General features: G+C 38.5%; 1 protein-coding gene across 1 annotated transcript in view; it reads left to right on the plus strand.

The window, feature by feature from the left end:
- LOC118807259 (teneurin-1-like) overlaps positions 1-18,449 on the plus strand; it is a 280,336-nt gene that overhangs the window by 179,819 nt on the left and 82,068 nt on the right. The window contains exons 12-14 of the mRNA XM_036569223.1: positions 12,605-12,790; positions 13,977-14,003; positions 14,389-14,535. Coding sequence (XP_036425116.1) covers positions 12,605-12,790; positions 13,977-14,003; positions 14,389-14,535 — 360 coding nt within the window. The remainder of the gene's footprint in view (positions 1-12,604; positions 12,791-13,976; positions 14,004-14,388; positions 14,536-18,449) is intronic.

An 18,449-nucleotide genomic window follows, 5' to 3' on the forward strand; every position in this document is an offset into this window, starting at 1 on the left:
TCTACCCTTATAAAAGATGGTTTTGGCGCAGTTTTGGGGGTAAACGGCCCTATAAGGCTGTGATACGGGAGACCCAGTCTAATGCAGTTTTCCAATAAACTCTGCACAATAGTTCTGTTGCACTGCCAATTAGTTTTTCATATTCTGTTTTTTTAGACTTAATGGCCTAAACAGTAATCTGACCTGACGGCGGGTGGTTTAGTATGAAGTTAATTTGTTATGCACACGCTGTACACAGACAAAACAGGTATTACCTCACATGAGTAAGTACCGTTAGAGAAACCAAGCGAGTTTAAAAAGTGTTGAGCTGTAATGTAAAGTTACCATACCTGAACTGGAACCTATATAAAAGGGCATTTGCAAAAATACATCTACTCCTCAATCTCACCTGACAGATGACACTACATCATCAGAGACTTTTGTTTTGGCTCTGCTCTCTGTCTCTCTCTCCCTCTCTCCCTCTTTCTCTGTGTTTTTCTTTTCCTTTAATTGTGGGAGAGGCTGTTTAGCTGTTTAACTATCAAAGAGTATAAAAATACATTGCTGTATGAAGTAATTAGTGTGATTACAAGAGAAATACATAACAATAAAGAAAATAAATCAACACAACCGAAATGTTCTACACGGGTATACTGTCTGTAGAGGTTGACATTAAGAGTTAATGTTAGCTACCATTCAAGGAGCTAATGCGCAGTAGTGCTCTTACTAAAATTACATTATTAATTAAGTAGTGTACCTGTTATTTTGGTTCTTAATCAAGTAATTTGTGTAAGGCCAAACCAACAAAATAGATTTCATTAAACAATAACACACTCTGCAGAGTCTTTCAGGGATTCTAAACCATTTTGTTAGAAGTAAAACTAGGAAATTAGGAAGCCTCATATAATCATATAATCAGGAAGTGCATGTAGTTTAGTGCAAACTTCGTTCCTTACACAGTACACAGGAAGTTGTGTAAATATGCACTAGCAGAGCACGCTGTGTTTTTATGTGGACAGGAGGCCAAATGCACAATTTTATAAACATTGTTTCTTCAAGGGTTCTTCAGTAAAGGTGTAAAGCATGAAAGGTTCTTCAGATTGACAGAGAACATGCTGTAGATGGTTCTATATAGCACCTTTTTGAAAAGGGTTCTATATAGCACCAAAAAGATGTCAAGCTTGTAACAATAGAAGAACCTTTCTGGTGCTATACAGAGCCCTTTTCAAAAAGGGTCTATATAAAACCATCTACAGCACGTTCTCCATTAGTCTGAAGAACCATTTCATGATGCAAAGAACCCTTTAAGCATGCAGACTGTTCTTTGAGTGTTAATGGTTCTATATAGAACCATTTTCTTTACTAAGGGACCCCTGAAGAACCATACTTCTTTAAATGCAGAGAACAAACCTACAATTTCAAAAACATCATATTTGTGTGGATGAGGCCTTAGTCTCTTTTAAAATGCTGTGTTCTCAGTGGGCCAACAACAAGCCTGACCTAATTACAACTTCTAAATGATCCGCACCTGTGACTCATCATCCCTGCAAATGTGTGGCTCAAGTCCTAATTCTGCCATGGCGTACAGTAGCGCAGCATCGGTTCTCATTTATTTGGCCCAGCTGGCTAGACATTTTGTCAATAGTAAAACATCGGCATGTGCTGCATATTTATAAAGCTTGTTCACACTCGCATCTTCTGATATACCAATAGGTGCAAGCGAGTGGCATTAGAATTCATCACAAGCATTCGGCAGGGGAGAGAAGACGCAGCAGTCCGTTCTCTAGGTGTGGGAAAGCTTGCCTAATTGGGTGAGCTAGTCGGGCCTCGTTTTGGGAACAGTCTTAGAAGAGGCCATCAGGAGAATCTTGAGATAGGCAGAGGAACGAAGGGGACTGAAGGAGTGTGAGACAGAGACAGAGAGAGAATGAGAGAGTGAGAGGGAGAGAGTGGGCGTCCTCATTTGCATCAGTACTGATTAAATACCTTCACTCCAGAGAGCGTGCATATGCCACCAAAGATTTTTTATATTGGTTTGAGTGTGGCTCGGTTAATCCGAGCTGCTTGTGAAGACGTTTTATCTCCTGCATCAGAGTATTTGGGATGTTAACCCTTTAGAAGTCTAGAGGTATTCCTGTTCAAATGTTATCACAAAATGTCAAGTCAAGTCAAATTTATTTATATAGCGCCTTTTACAACAGATGTTGTCACAAAGCAGCTTTACAAAGAATCCGGGTCCAAGCCCCCAGTGAGCAAGCCTTGGCGACAGTGGCAAGGAAAAACTCCCTCAAAAGGAGGAAGAAACCTTGAGAGGAACCAGACTCAAAAGGGGAACCCATCCTCCTCTGGTCGACACCGGATAACAGCACAGACACAAAACAGTATAAGTGGATACAGTTTAACACCACTGTGCAGTGCACCGGCCGCATCTCAGGTCAGACCCTCTTAGGACAGGCAGCCGCTCAGCTCAGGTAAAGAGAGGGGGAGGGGGAAGGGGGGAAGGGGGTGGGTAGGGGGGAAGGGGGATGAGAGGGACATAGTTAGAAAAACAAATTAGCCAAAAGCTCGACTAAACAGGTAAGTTTTTAGCCTAGACTTAAAGATGGAGGCTGTGTCTGAGTCCCGAACACAGACTGGTAGGTTATTCCAAAGCTGGGGGGCGTTGTATGAAAAGGCTCTTCCCCCTGACGTAACTTTATTTATTCTGGGTACTAATAATGAGCAGCACCTTGTGATCTAAGTGGGCGTGTCGGTTGATAATAGGAAATAAGGTCACTGAGGTACTGAGGGACAAGGCCATTCAAAGCTTTATATGTCAGTAGAAGAATTTTGTACTCAATGCGGAATTTAACTGGCAACCAATGTAAGGTGCACAAAATTGGGCTAATGTGGTCGAATTTCCTGGTTTTGCTGAGAACTCTGGCTGCAGCGTTCTGGACTAACTGAAGCTTGTTAAGGTTTTGGCTGGAACAACCAGAAAGCAGAACGTTACAGTAATCTAACCTGGACGTGATGAAGGCGTGAATTAACGTTTCTGCATCCTGTAGCGACAGTGCATTTCTTAATTTAGCGATGTTACGAAGGTGGAGGAAAGCTATTCTGGTAATATTGGTAATATGCTCATCGAAGGCCAGACTGGGATCAATCGTGACACCAAGACTTTTTACAGATGTGCCTGGTGCAATTGAGAAACTATCGAGATTAAGAGTAAACGTAGGCAGATTATTCCTAGCAGCTTTTGGACCAAGAAGAAGGACTTCGGTTTTGTCCGAATTTAGTAAAAGGAAGTTGCTTGACATCCATTCTTTAATGTCTTTTACTCTATCTTATTAAGTTCAGTTTTGTCCTCTGGTTTAGCTGAAATATATAATTGTGTATCATCGGCATAGCAGTGGAAACTGATGCCATGTTTTCTAATGATGGTACCTAGTGGTAGCATATATAAGGTAAATAACATGGGTCCTAAGACAGAGCCCTGTGGAACACCATACTTTACTCTTGTGAGAGCTGATGGTTCACCATTTACATTAACAAACTCAAAGCGATCACTAAGGTAAGATTTGAACCACGAAAGAGCTTTACCTGTCACTCCTACTAGTTTCTCAAGCCTGTCTAATAGAATGGAATGGTCTATTGTGTCAAAAGCTGCACTAAGATCGAGTAAAACCAGTAAGGATATGTTTCCTTTGTCAGCGGATAATAAAAGATCATTTACAATTTTCACTAATGCTGTTTCGGTACTATGGTGAGGCCTGAAGCCGGACTGAAATTTTTCATTTATATTACTCCTATGCAGATGGGAACATAATTGTTTTGCCACGGCTTTCTCTAAAATTTTTGATAAAAAGGGAAGATTTGAAATAGGTCTATAGTTTGATAGCTCAGAGGGGTCAAGACTAGGTTTCTTTATTAAGGGTTTAATTACACCTAATTTAAGAGATTTTGGAACATACCCAAGGCTGAGAAAAGAGTTTATTATAATTAGAAAGGGCTTAGTTATTTCTGGCAAAACATCTTTAAGTAAACCTGTAGGAATAGGATCTAGTATACAAGTTGTTGTTTTTGTAGATGAAATAATTTGGACGAGCTCGGTTTGTTGGAGTAAAGTAAAAGACTCCAGCGTCTCTGTAGTGGTTATACTGCACTCTAGATCTAGATTAGGTTTATAGGACGCTGCACTGCAATGCTGAGCATTTTGAATTTTGTGCCTAATCAATTCAATTTTATTATTGAAGAAGTTCATGAAGTCAATGCTGCTGTAGGCTGATGGTATCTGGGCTTCAGTAGCTGCTTGATTATTAGTTAATTTAGAGATAGTTCTGAATAGTAGCCTAGGATTATTCTTGTTATTTTCGATCAATGACGAGAGATAGGCTGAACGTGCTGACTTTAGTGCTTTTCTATAGTCTATAAGACTCTCCTTCCAGGCAGAATGGAAAACCTCAAGTTTAGTCTGACGCCATTTACGCTCTAATCGCCTAACAGTCTGTTTCATAGCTCGAGTATGGTCATTGTACCATGGAGCGAGCCTTTTCTGCCTTATTCTTTTACTTTTTAATGGAGCCACATTATCCAAAGTGGAGCGAAAAGTGTCTTCCAAACATTTAGTCAGTATATCTAATTCATTGGGTTCAGACGGACAACTAATTAAGGACGAAAGATCTGGAAGGTTTTCAATAAAGCTATTGGGTGTAGACGATGTTATAGTACGTTTAACACTATAGCGTGTGGATGGACATATATTACGACTAAAACTGATTTCATATGAGATTAAGTAGGGGTCTGACACTGCTGTGGTCTGAGGAAGGATGGCCAAATGCTTAATGTCTATACCTAAGGTCAATATTAAGTCTAGAGTGTGGTTACAGTAATGAGTAGGCCCCATAATATTTTGAGTGAAGCCAAAACAGTCTAAAATAGATATGAATGCCTTACTTAGCGGATCCTGTGGTTTGTTTATGTGGATATTAAAATCTCCAACAATTATTACTTTATTCGAGATTGTTATTAAACTAGATAACAGGTCAGTAAATTCCTGTAAAAACTCAGAGTAAGGCCCCGGTGGCCTGTAGATTATGATAAGCGAAAATGAGCTCTCATTTGTTCCTCGACTGCTAACGTTGAGAAACTGAATTTCAAAGGAAGAGAAACTACGGTCTGCTTTCTGGTTTAGTCCTAACTATGCCTCCACCCCGACCGTATAAGCGAGGACTATGTACATAGCTATAGCCTGTTGGCGTGGCTTCATTTAAAGCCAAGTACTCTTCAGGTCTAATCCACGTCTCTGTTAGACACAGAGCATCAAAGTCGTGATCAGTAATAATTTCATTAACAATGACAGCTTTAGGTGTGAGAGATCTTATGTTAAGCAGTCCTAGTTTTAGACCAAAGGTGGGGTCATGGCAGAGTGGTACAACTGGTTTGATATTAATCAAGTTACTAGAGCAAACACTTCGAGGCTTTTTGATGCTTTGTTTTATACGGGGAACAGACACAGTCTCTATTAGGAGAAACCTATGAGCATTTACATGAGCATTTATATTTATAGAATAAGCTAGAATAATCACTATAGAATAAGTTAGAATAATCACTTGTTCAATTGCATAGTGAATGTTCCAGTTAACACTTCCAATGAGTTTTCCATTCATCTCATATATTTATTTTCTGCAAAACAAGTCTATATGCAAACAATACTTTTTCTAATTAAAGGATGATAAAATGCAGTGAGAGTAAGTATTTAGCTTAATATACTTCCAGTGCATATATCTACCTCAACTTTACACACTTCCTTTGACGTTCTTCTTATAAATATGAACAAAAAAGCACGTATTCATAGGCATGAAAAGATACGTTTAAAAACAAAATTGATAGGAAAAAATATCCAGATACCACAAATGAATAACATTGGTACTTGTTGCAAATGTCAGTGAGAAGCTAGGAGATTGGCTAGGCCATGCACGCACCTTCACCTTTTTAAGAAGCCAGTCTAGAGTTATTTTGGGTTCGTTGAACTCTTGGCAGGTGACATTCAGTTCTCCTCTAATGTGTCCCAGTACATTTGTGTTTCTTTCAATAATGTAATGTCCCAGCATTGTTTGCAGAGAAGCAGCGCCATGTCATGATGCTCCCTCTTCACTGTGGCTGTGGTGTTTTTCGGATCATACACCCAACCTTCTTTCTCCCAACATGACACTGTATTATTGCCAGAGAGCTCTATTTTTAATTAGTCTGACCACAGTTCATTGTTCTAGAAGAGGTCTGATTTGTCTAAATGCTTGTGTGCAAATTTTAGACATGCATCTCTTTGCTCTCTTTTTTGCAGCGAAGTTTTGTATGGAGTTTAGGAATGGAGGTGATTGCAGTGCAGTTCATTGCTTATTGTTCCCTATGTAAATGTTGTTCCTGCTACTTTTAGGTGGTCTTACAACTTTTTTCGAGTGACTGCTGGCTTCTCTGTTATGATCGTTAGTCTGGGAGGTTGTAAAATCTTGTGTGGTGCACTGGTCCAGATTAGGTGTGATCCCATGAACTTTCTACTTGGATAGTATTGAGTCAGTTATACTGAGAGTAATGTTTTAGGTTTTTCCAATGACTTCATAGCTTTTTCCATTCGAGTGTTGTTTAATAGTGTTGTCCCTAAGAACTTTGTGACTGCTTCACCTACACAGTGATCACTACTTGGTATGTGACATCTTCCCAATCCATGGCAATTTTTTTTTTTTATATATAATAATATTAATTGATCCTTACATAAATTGTAAATTGATGCTTACAAAAAGTGTAAATTTCTAAATTTTCTAAACTGCTTATCCTTCTGGGTGAAATGTATATACAGTGGAAGTAAATTAAATAAATATAAAAGTGTTTGAATGCTTGTTTCCTCTTGTTGTTTCCCCTCATCTTTTTTCATTCATTTACAACCCCAATTCCAAAAAAGTTGGGACGCTGTGTTAAATGTAAATAAATGTAAATAAAAACAGAATGCGATGATTTGTAAATCTCATGGACCAATATTGTATTCACAATAGAACATAGAACATGTATCAGATGTTGAAAGTGAGACATTTTACCATTTCGTGAAAAACATTAACTCATTTAGAACTTGATGGCGACAAAAAGTTGGGACAGGGGCAACAAAAGGCTGGAAAAGTTAGTGGTACTAATAAAAAAACAGCTGAAGGAGTAATTTGCAACTAACACACATGACTGGGTATAAAAAGAGCATTTTAGAAAGGTAGAGTCTCTCAGAAGCAAAGATGGGCAGAGGTTCACCAACCTGTGAAAAACTGCATCTAAAAATTATGAAACAATTTCAGAAAAATGTTCCTCAATGTAAAATTGCAAAGGCTTTGGATACCATACCATGTACAGTACATAATATCATCAAAATGTTCAGAGAATCTGGAGAAATCCCTGTACACAAGGGACAAGGCCGATGGTCAATATAGGATGCTCGTGATCATCAGGCCCTCAGGTGGCACTGCATTCAAAACAGGCATGATTCTGTACTGGAAATCACTGCATGGGCTCAGGAACACCTCTAGAGAGCATTGTCTGTAAACACAGTTCACTGTGCAATCCACAAACGCAAGTTAAAGCTGTATCATTGCAAAGAAGAAATCATATATAAACAATGTCCAAAAACGCTGCCAATTTCTCTGGGCCCAAGCTCATTTAAGATGACTGAGGCGAAGTGGAAAAGTGTCCTGTGGTCCAATGAATCAAAATTTGAAATTCTTTTTGGAAATCATGGACACTGCATCCTCCACGCTAAAGACCTCCCAGCTTGTTATTAGCACACAGTTCAAAGGCCAACATCCATGATGGTATTGTGGAGCATTAGTGCACATGGCATGGGTAACTTGCACATCTGTGAAGGCACCATTAATGCTGAACGAATTACATAGGTTTTGGCAACATATGCTGCCATCCAGACAGTGTCTTTTTCAAAGAAGGTCTTGCATATTTCAACAAGAAAATGCTAAACTACACTAGCATCTACCACAACAGCATGGCTTTGCAGAAGAAGAGTCTGGGCGCTGAACAGTCCTGCCTGTAGTCTAGACCTTTCACCAATAGGAAACATTTGGCGCATCATGAAACAAAAAATCTGGCAAAGTACACCCAGGACAAGAATGGGACAACATTCCTCTCCCAAAACTCCAGCAATTGGTCTCCTCACTTCCCAGGCGTTTTACAGGCTGTTGTTAAAAGAAGAGGGGATGCTACACAATAGTTGACATGGCCCTGTCCCAACTTTTTTAAGATGCGTTGCTGCCATCAAGTTCTAAATGAGTTTATATTTTTCATGAAATGGTAAAATGTCTCACTTTCAACATCTGATATGTGTTCTATGTTCTATTGTGAATAAAATATGGGTCTATGAGATTTGCAAATCATCATATTCTGTTTTTATTTACATTTATTTACATTTAACACAGTGTCCCAACTTTTTTGGAATTGGGATTGTATTTTTTAACCCAGTTTTCTTCCCAGGTTAGTCATGGCCAAATACCTCTTGCTATGTAGCTCTCTCTATCACACAGAGCAGGGAGGGTGAAGGCTAGTACATGCTTCCTCTTAGGCACATGAAGCCAGCCACCTGTCTTTTTGAACCTCCACTAACGCAACATCATTGGACTGCTCAGCGCACTTGGAGAACACTGTCTGCCAATTTTGTTAAGGCCCACATTGAGGGGAACGCAAGGACAGTTACACTTTCTGGGACACCTGGCCACAGATGACTGTGGCATCACTAGGAATTGAACTCGTGATCACTTGACCGTAGGGCCAATGCTTTGATGGTTGCAAAACATCTCCTTCTCTAATATCTAAACACATATTGTATGATTTAAAAGTTTATAATTCATACATTTCAACAGAGTTTCTCTCAGTAAGCTATGAGTGAGATATAGTTCTTATCAAATTACAGCATTCTTTTATTATCATCAGCAATAACCGTGACTTTTTAAGGATGCGTTTTGTGAGCCGTCAATGAGTTGCACTGGTTAGAGTGAGATTTTTCAACCCATGCCATAGACGGCAACAGATTGTAGCATTTGACTGTGTGCTTTTTTTTGGCCTAATTTATTATGCTGTTGATTGAAGTGCTACTTCTTTTTCTATTATTATTAAAGTGTACCACTGGTCTAATGTAGCCTCCCTGCTTTCATCAGCAAGAGCCTTTTGTAGACTGAAGGGCTGTGTTGTAATTGTGTTTTGTTTCATCCTGCCTCTCCTTGCACTCAAGTGCAGTGCAGTATGAACACCGTGATTTTTTTGTTCTTGTTGTTGATGTTGTTTTTTTCCTCCCACATTAAAATATTTCTGATTCTCCTTTCCTCCTTCCATGTAACATTTACTTCCCTTTTGTTGCTCTTACACAATAGCATTGACCTGCTTGATAAATGAAAATCAGAAGTGCTCTATAAATATTTTTTGTGACCAGTACTGATTTTTATGAGCTAAAAATTCTGATAACCAATGATATCAGCTAAAAGAATTTAATATAGTCAAACAATAAACAGACTTCTTACTTAAACATTATTTCAGTAACTAATATATTTAACCATTCTCGTCACATTTCTTAAATTAAAATAAACAGTAGAAACAATTTAAATATCATACTGTTTTCACACTAAAGAGCATGTTTGAAATTATTTTTGTGTTTTTGTCACAGTCCCAGGTCAAATGACAAATTTCATTGATTTTCTACATAAAAAAAACCCACATCCTCTACAGAGAATACACATCTGCATATTTTAATGCACATTTACTGTTTATTTGTTGAATTTAACATATTGTAGAAAAAATAAATCATGAAAAATTGGGGCCTGTGTACATTTTATATAATATGTTTTTTCCAGTTTGTGTTAAACTCAGCAATAGAAATTAGAAATTGTGCACTTAAATTTGCAAAAGAGCATGTGTTCATTTATTTTCAATTAAAAAATTGGTAGAAGATGCATTTCAAACTTTTAAATACGACTATATTCTAAGCATGATGTTCTGTTTTCAAATTTTACTGGTTCACCCTGAATTGCAGTGTCTACTGTCGGCTCAGTAGTCTCTATAAAGTGAATAGATTTCATATTTTTCATATTTTCACCATAAGATGTTGGTGCTTTTTCAGTGGAATTATTGCTGATAGCATCTGCAGACCCAAGCATTTACATAAATGAGTGACTGAGTGCTTTTCATGGTGTGCTGCTCCTCTTAACCTGAGATTTATGAGGTTTGTTTAAGATACTTAGACTTCATTCCTGACCATCAGACAAAAGTATCTGCTAACACCATAGCCTTCGTCCTCTCTGACTCTCCGCCAAAGCTGTGAATCTGCTGGGGCAGGCTATTAATCACATCATCATCCTCCTCAGATTCATAATGCTAAGTCTTGTTTAAGCCTATGCTAATATAATTCTAATGAAGCTTAGATGCTGAGCCTCTGCCATTTCAGTGCGCTTTCTTAAGTGCAGAGTACATTTGAATTGAAATAGCTCCAGCGCGGGGAGGGGGGGGGGGCTGGTTAAGGGGACTTTTTAGGCCTTCAGCAATTTGCCTGTGCCCGTGGAAAATATTCTGTTTTATTGATATGTTAAAAATTCAGCTGGTACAGAAAAGAGAAAGTGAAACTAAAGAGTCTTTGCCCACATAGTGCTACACTGAACACATGCATAAAGGTCAGTTTTCACAAATATGATTTGTTTTTTGCCTAAATGCAATCTGTTTCTTTTCTGTTCTTTTATGGCCACTTTCATATGAGGCTGTTTTCACATGTGGTCCTAGATCATGGCCGTGTGACTGTAATTAGAATGGTCAGATCGGAATTCATCACAGTGTTGGAAATGTTCCCCTAATCACAATTCCCTGCGTTAGAAAATGGGTAGCACTAATGAACATTAGAGAACAGAATGTGTTATTCAAGTAAACAATTTCATATAATAATGTAGTACTGGCTTGCTACTGTTGTCACAATATGTTGGAAGCAGCACAGTAAATTATGGGTATTCCATTTTGACCAGGGTACATTGTTTGTACGCTACAATGCATTTTGGTTTGTAAGACTGCTCTGTTTTTTATTCTTTTTTACATCGTACTTCACTATGCCCGTGCAAGTCGCCATGGTCATCAACCAGTGTCAGCAGCATGTTAGCAGTGCACATGTAGGTCTTTTCAGGGCAGTGATGCATTTACATTAACGATACATATGGTTCACTCACAAATGTGATCCACCAAGATGAAAAATCACATCTGGTTATCAGTTTTGATGTGCCTACTGACAGTTTTCCAAGGATGGACAAACCATGAACTGACAACAGAGTATATATAAATACAGACAAAACATTACGACCACCTGCCTGATTTGCTGTTGGTCCTTCGTGTGTCACCAAAACGGCTCCGACCCGCCAAGACATGAACTCATCAAGACCTCTGAAGGTGCCCTGTTGTATCTGGCACCAAGATGTTAGCAGCAGATCTTTTAAGCTCTGTAGGTTGCGAGGTGGAGCTGCCATGGATCTTGTTGTTCCAGCAAATTCTACAGGTGCTCGATTGGATTGACATCTGGGGAACTTGGAAGCAGGGGCAACACCTTGAACAACGTGTGTAGTGTGGCAGAGCACATTATCCTGCTGAAAGAGGCCACTGCCGTCAGAGAATACTATTGCCATGCACATGAACGTGTGGACACAGGTTTCCTCAGCAAAAAATTGCCCAGAGCATCACATTCCCGTCACTGGCATGTCTTCTTTGCACAGTGTATCCTGGTGCCAACACTTCCTCAGGTTAATGGCACACACATACCTAGCCGTTGTTGTGATGTAAAATAAAATGGGACTCATCGAACCAGATGACCTACTTCCATTGCTCCATAGTCCAGTCCCAATGCTTATGTACCCATAGTTGGCAGTTTTATTGGTGGTCATGGGTTAACATGGGTATTCTGACTGGTCTGCAGGTATGCAGCCCCCTTAGCAGCAGGTGTAATGCACTGTGTATTGTAGTACATCCCTCCCATAACGATCATTAAAATATTTCTGTAACTTGCTCCCCAGTAGCCTTTGTGTTGGTTCAGACCAGACACACATACACACATACGTGTATGTATATACATTCATACATACACACATACACACACACACACACACATGTATGTATATATATATATATATATATATATATATATATATATATATAGCTTGTAATGTGAATGCAGGTCTGTTACAGCAGCAGATTTTCAACACTGTATATTTAGATTACCTCACCATTAAGCACGGCCACTTCTGTTAGCTGGTTGAAGGTCCCGTTGCACTATGTTTATTATACCTTAATTTCATTCATTAATTTGATATTTATTCATTTCATTGATTTGTGCAATATTCATTTCTTTCATTGTGAGAGGGTACTCTGATGGGCTGTTATACTGGATCTTAGTCAAGACTTACACAAAAGTAAATAAACGAAATACAAGTAAATTTGCAAGTATGGTGGTGGCGTGCCCAGCGCTACAGTCAGCACAGTGTTTCAGTGGTCATTGCTGCCTCATGTCGTTACAGCCTAAAGCTGTTTTGTGAATACTCTCTCTCTCTCTCTCTCTCTCTGTCTCTCTCTTTTCGAAACCCCTCAGAGCTGTGTCCGGTGCCCTGTGGCAGTCACGGTGTGTGTTCGGAGGGCCGTTGCCAGTGTGAGGAAGGCTGGGAGGGCACAGCTTGTGACCAGCGGGCCTGCCACCCTCGCTGCGAGGAACATGGCCAGTGCGTGGATGGAAAGTGCCAGTGTCAGCCTGGATGGGAAGGCGAACATTGCACCATTGGTAAATCTCTGCCAGGGCCGCATGATAAGGACAGAAACTGCTGTAGTTATATTGCTACCACCGCTCTAAATCTCAAATTCAAGTTAATAACAGTTTATTATTATTTTAGTAATGTTATTTTTACAAAACACAAAGAATATAACAACAGCTATGTAAATAATAATATACAAATTGTGTACAAATACACAAAAGAAGCTATTTATACAGTAATGGAATATAGACAGTAAAAGAAATACACCAAGCATTTTTATTGTTTTGGTTATGAAAGTGAGAATTTTATTTTGACCAGAAAATGATGATAAAATAATATTGAATGATATTATTATTGATTGTATTGACCATAATTCTAACATCTAACAAACATTTAATACGAATGTTTGAATTATGTCACATCGATGATTTTTGGTCTAATTTTGCATGTAGTTAAACTCAATTTACTGGATAAAAATGTATAAAAAATTGGCAACATTCCCCTTTAATGTGACATGGTTAAAAATGACCTGCACTATTTTTGATTAAGTTTATTTGTGTTTATTTGTGTATTCCTCAATTTATTAAAACAGAATTTTGTTCTGAAGGTTTGAGACAATGCTCAAAACATATAGTAAAAAATGACAAAGCATTTGTTCGAGGGCTTATTTGCATATTGCAGCCTTTAGGAAAATCTATATCATTAAAACCAAGATTGCGATAAAGATAACCAAATGATATATTGCACAGTCATAGTCTCTGTCTCTTCCCTGTCAATAGGCTTTCCTAATCAGCCGCCACATCACAGCTAATTTGACGGTAATTAAACTGTGATATTTCCTCGTCAACTCATCCCCGTCTCCCCCCTTCCTGTTAGTGTGCACATGAGCGCACGCTTGAAGAATTAAAAATATGAAAATACATATTTCGCTGAGAACAGAGTGGCAGGCGAATTTGCAAGTGTGTGAGCCGCGAGAGCCATTAAATCTCAGGCATTTACTAAAAAGCAAAGCCAAGAACTCATTTCACCCCCTTTGCACTTTAACAAGGGAATTAAAGGTTTGCGCTGTAGCTTTCCTCGGACGCGCCAAACTAATTGCAGCTCCCGACTCCCACCTTAAAGACTCTTTTAAACATGCCAGTTTTGAGAGTGTGTGTGTTAGCTGTGTTAAATGTGCTAAGTATTCTTCTTCTCTTCTTGTTTCTTCCTCTGCAGCCCATGATCTGGATGTGGTGGTGAAAGGTGAGTGGAAGCCTTATCTGTTGCTCAGACTAGAAATGAATCCATTTATTTTCACCATGGATTTTCTGTGCTTGAATAGCAGAGTAACGCATGCCAGTAATATTTTACTTGAATCACATAGTCGATTATAATGCATTTCTGTTCTCTGTGAGGTGTATTGTATAATTTAGTACTGTGGGAGAGCTAATGCTATCATTTCAGACATCGTTTTGAGGAAGAATTGAGTGAATCGATGTTAAAAGATTCTTCCCGTCTAATAAATGTTACAGCATGGTCCATTATGAAACGTAGATGTCTATACAGCCATTTGCTCCCATGACTAGTGTGTTGGAAGTGCAAAGTCAGTGGTGAAGGTAGCTAACTCTCAATGTTGGCGCTGTGTCAGATGGCTGCCCGGGGCTGTGTAATGGAAAAGGCCGCTGTACACTGGAGCAGAGTGGCTGGCGCTGTGTTTGTCAGCCTGGTTGGAGCGGTCCTGGCTGCAACACGGTGACAGAGCGCGAGTGTGATGACAACACTGACAACGATGGAGGTAAGAAAGCCAAACTTTCAGACAAGGTGAAGAAGCAATGTCTGACTTGTGAGTAGATCTTCTTTTGAGCTGGCTCTTTGGAATAAACTGGAAAAAAAGTCTTGCACTTAGATTTTTTTTGCTAAAACTGAGTAGCATTGCTCATGCTGAATTCACATTCTGCGTTTCATAGCAGTACATGACTGGCTGCAACATGAGGCCATGTAAATGGTGTCATGGTGAAGAGGAGAGCTTTAGCAGTGAGTATTGTTTATTTAAGGAGGAAAAATGAAGGAGGATGCTCTGTACTCTTTTATTTTGTGTTTTATTGGGTTCTTTTGGAATTCAACAATGAGATTTTGGCATGCATGGCCAAAAAATCAACATCTGGTTTATTTCACCACTGTGATTGAATGGCAAAGTGGGAAAAACTGCACACTTGACAGAACTTTTCGCTTACCACTGCGGTCTGCGGAATGTTGCCCCTGGCAGAATTTTCTGTCGCATCTCAGTTGAAAACAATGGAATATCCAGATTGCTGTTGTCCACCTGCCGCCAACATGTGAACGCAGCATAAGTTAGGAGAAAAACAATATGCTAAAATATGGTGACTGTATGCTGCTGCAAGTCAGCCCGTAAAGCCTGAAAGAATAATTTAAAGTCCAAGAATAAGTATAGAAGTATATAAATTGTTTATTGGAAAACTACTTGAGTAATTATTTTGTGTTACTTTTTTTTAAATCTGCAGTCACAACCTGAAAATATTTCTGAGTTGACTTTGTTATATCATTGAAAATAATCTGTACAAACAAAACTGAAGTGAAACATAACATGAGAAAATCCTCTGCTAGTACATATTTATATGTCTTTGTACTGTGTAAGGTTTGCATTAAACTACGTGCATTTAATGATGAGATGATTATGTACGGCTTCCAGTATCTGTTTCCAACAATGGAGTTATGAATCTCTGAAACACTGTGCAGAGTTTGTTGCTGTTAGTTTGTTTTGGTCTTGTTGTTAGTATAGTTTGGTTTGGTCCTTTTAAAAAATCAGATTATGTTGTTAAGAGTCAAAATAACAGGGATTATTCAATTAAAGATATAATTTTTAGTGACAGTCCTACTGCTCATTAGCTCCTTGAATGATTTTTTTACGTTAACCAGTAGCTAGCTAACAGGTACTTGCAATAGAACATGCACAGCAGTTTTAAGTTAAATAAAAAATAAATAAGTAATTAATAGCTGCCATTCTTATTCTAAAACAACAGTAAGAAGAAAATGGTAATAGGACACAATACCGTAGCTTGAATGAGTTAGCCAGTTTGTGTGCTTCCTCAGGGTGGAAATTGAGTTAAGCGATTTTGATTTATTATAGGCATATTTGTCCTTAGTGTGCTGGTCAAATTATCCTCTTTCTTTCTTCACTTGATGTCTTTGAACACATCAGGGCTGTGTGTTTTTGCAGCTGGAAGCTGCTTTGTTTTGATTGGCTTTCGGAGCCCAGTCACTTCAGTTTAACTGGGCTTTTCTTGTGTATGAGCTGAAATGCATGTTTATTTTACTCTCTAACGGTTGTCAAAAATTAAAGTAAAAAAACAACTATATAACAAATGAACTTAAGTAAAAGTACTGTACTATAACTGTACTCAAAAAAGTTACAAGGAAAAATTTAATCAAGTACAGTAACAAGAGTAATTTAATGTAAATGTAATTTGTTACTTTCCACTTTTGAAAATAATTGACAATATTAATGTAACATATGATTACAGACTTTTGGATGGTATTGTATCTCCAGTGCAAAACTAAAGATTACGGATAAGTGGAAAATTGTATAAATTGTAAGCAACTTAAAGCTATTAAAACTTTCAGAAATAGATCTGGTTGACAACAGATTGTCTGATGCAATCAACAGGATGTAGATATGAAGGCCTGTTACAATTTAGTATGAGTGTTGGTATGAGTTAGATTTTGAGTGTGAAGAGTTCACTAGTTTCAGTTTCCTACTGACTCTCTTCCAAGAAGCCGTCAGTGCAAATTTTTTGCATTTCTCCAGGCTGGTCTGGCCGTTGGCCGCTGTTGTCAAAAAGCCAGTGTGGCCCAAGCACTGAGTGGATTTTAAGTCTGTGCCTGTGTAGGTTAATACCTTTGATGTCTACCAATCCTGCTGAGATGAAAGATGAGGGAAAACACGCACTCTTCTTTTTTTATTGCGTATTCTTTTCAAAAGGAAAACAAACAGAGAAAAAGATGGAACAAACTAAACCAATCTCTCCCTCGTTTTGATTTCATGAGCGATTTTGCGCTCGAGGGCCCCTTGCGATGCACAGGTGACGTTCTAGGAAGATGATTTGTGGCTTTGTTGGCTGGGTTAAGATGAAAGGCGATGCTGCTGATTGAGCTCAGGCTCTCACCGAGGCATGTGTTCTTTTTAATATCGCTTCTGTCCTCCCCCCAACCCCTCACCTCCCTCTCACTCCAAGACGATTGATGTGGAGATTTGGAGCCAAAATCTGACATGCATCTGAATGTATAGTACCAGTCAAATGTATGCATGTTTTTTGGAATCTTAAACACATTTCAGTCTAAAGGCTTATTTTTCAGTGCTTGTTTCCAATGCACATATAAATGGTGAAGCAGATGTCTGTGTATGATAAATTTTGTTATCTTGATAATATGCTTTTCTGAGTATGATGTGGACTAAAAAAAAATGTTGCATATTACAAAAAGAGACATAAATATTTTTTTAGTCTTTGATTGGATTTTGTACAGCGCAGTATGTGAAATGTTATATAAAAATGATTGTACATGGAGTTTTCATAGCAGTTCTCAAATCTGGCACTACTGGCACATTTTGTCTATGTGGCAAAATATTGTGATGCACATCGTGTATCAGGAAAATGTCTTTAGGTATTGTTATACAGTGTTTTTTTCATATATCAAGCTCTCTTATTGGTTAGTATTCAAGAGCTGAAGAGCTGTCCTAACACATTAGATTAACTAATAATATATTTACAAACTGACAGAGGAATCAACCAATCACTGTCTGATTCACAGTAGGCAGGACCTTCTGGAAGTCCTAGATACATCACTGACTGTGAATATGAGCTACAGTCACAGTGAAACTGCTTCAAGTCACATGGAATGTCTTTTAGAAGCTTCAAATGTAAAGTGTTTCATTTGGAACAGCCAAAAATTTTTTTATGTGAATCACAGTTAGCTTAGCACTAACAAACTACTGGAATCCTGTTGGCATGCTATCAGAAATTAGAGTTACCAAAGAAGTGGGTATTATCATGTTTTGACATTTATGACTCAAAATCTAGCTCTAATAGTCATGGTTCACCACTATTATCACTGAAGCTTCAAATATAATATGTTTAATATAGAATGGCCATGTTCATGTGATTCGGCACAGAGCTAGCAAACTACGAAAATTCCAAGTAATTAGCATTATCGCAGACGTTTCTCATGTTTTGACCAAGTTTGACATTTATGTCTCAAATTGAAAGCTTAGCTCTTATAGTCACAGTTTACCAGTGATTTAACACTTTGTCAATAGCATCATATTTTCCATAACCCTTCTATAAGTAGCTGTGACAAAACTTTTGACCAGTTTAAAATGTAGTTTATTTTTCTTATTTTTAAATGGAGTGAGCAAGGCAAGTGTGGTGAGGAGGAGGGATGGAGAAATGAAGGGAAAGGGATGTTGCTGAATCCAGGCCCGATCATTAGCCATGTCATCTGTATCGTTCACCAGCATGGCTGCTAGCCACAAATGCTAAATGGTCCAGCGCATGGGTTGCCACTGCTGGTGCTGGAATGCTTAACCCGCCAAGCTCCAACGAAGGCTCTAAATCACCAAAGCGTTATAAGCTAAATATTTTGTCACAAAGAAGACTCCAGCGTTGCCTCTTGTTCTTTGTGCATACAAGATCA

The sequence above is a fragment of the Colossoma macropomum genome, unplaced genomic scaffold (genome assembly GCF_904425465.1).
Source record: "Colossoma macropomum unplaced genomic scaffold, Colossoma_macropomum, whole genome shotgun sequence".
Taxonomy (NCBI): domain Eukaryota; kingdom Metazoa; phylum Chordata; class Actinopteri; order Characiformes; family Serrasalmidae; genus Colossoma; species Colossoma macropomum.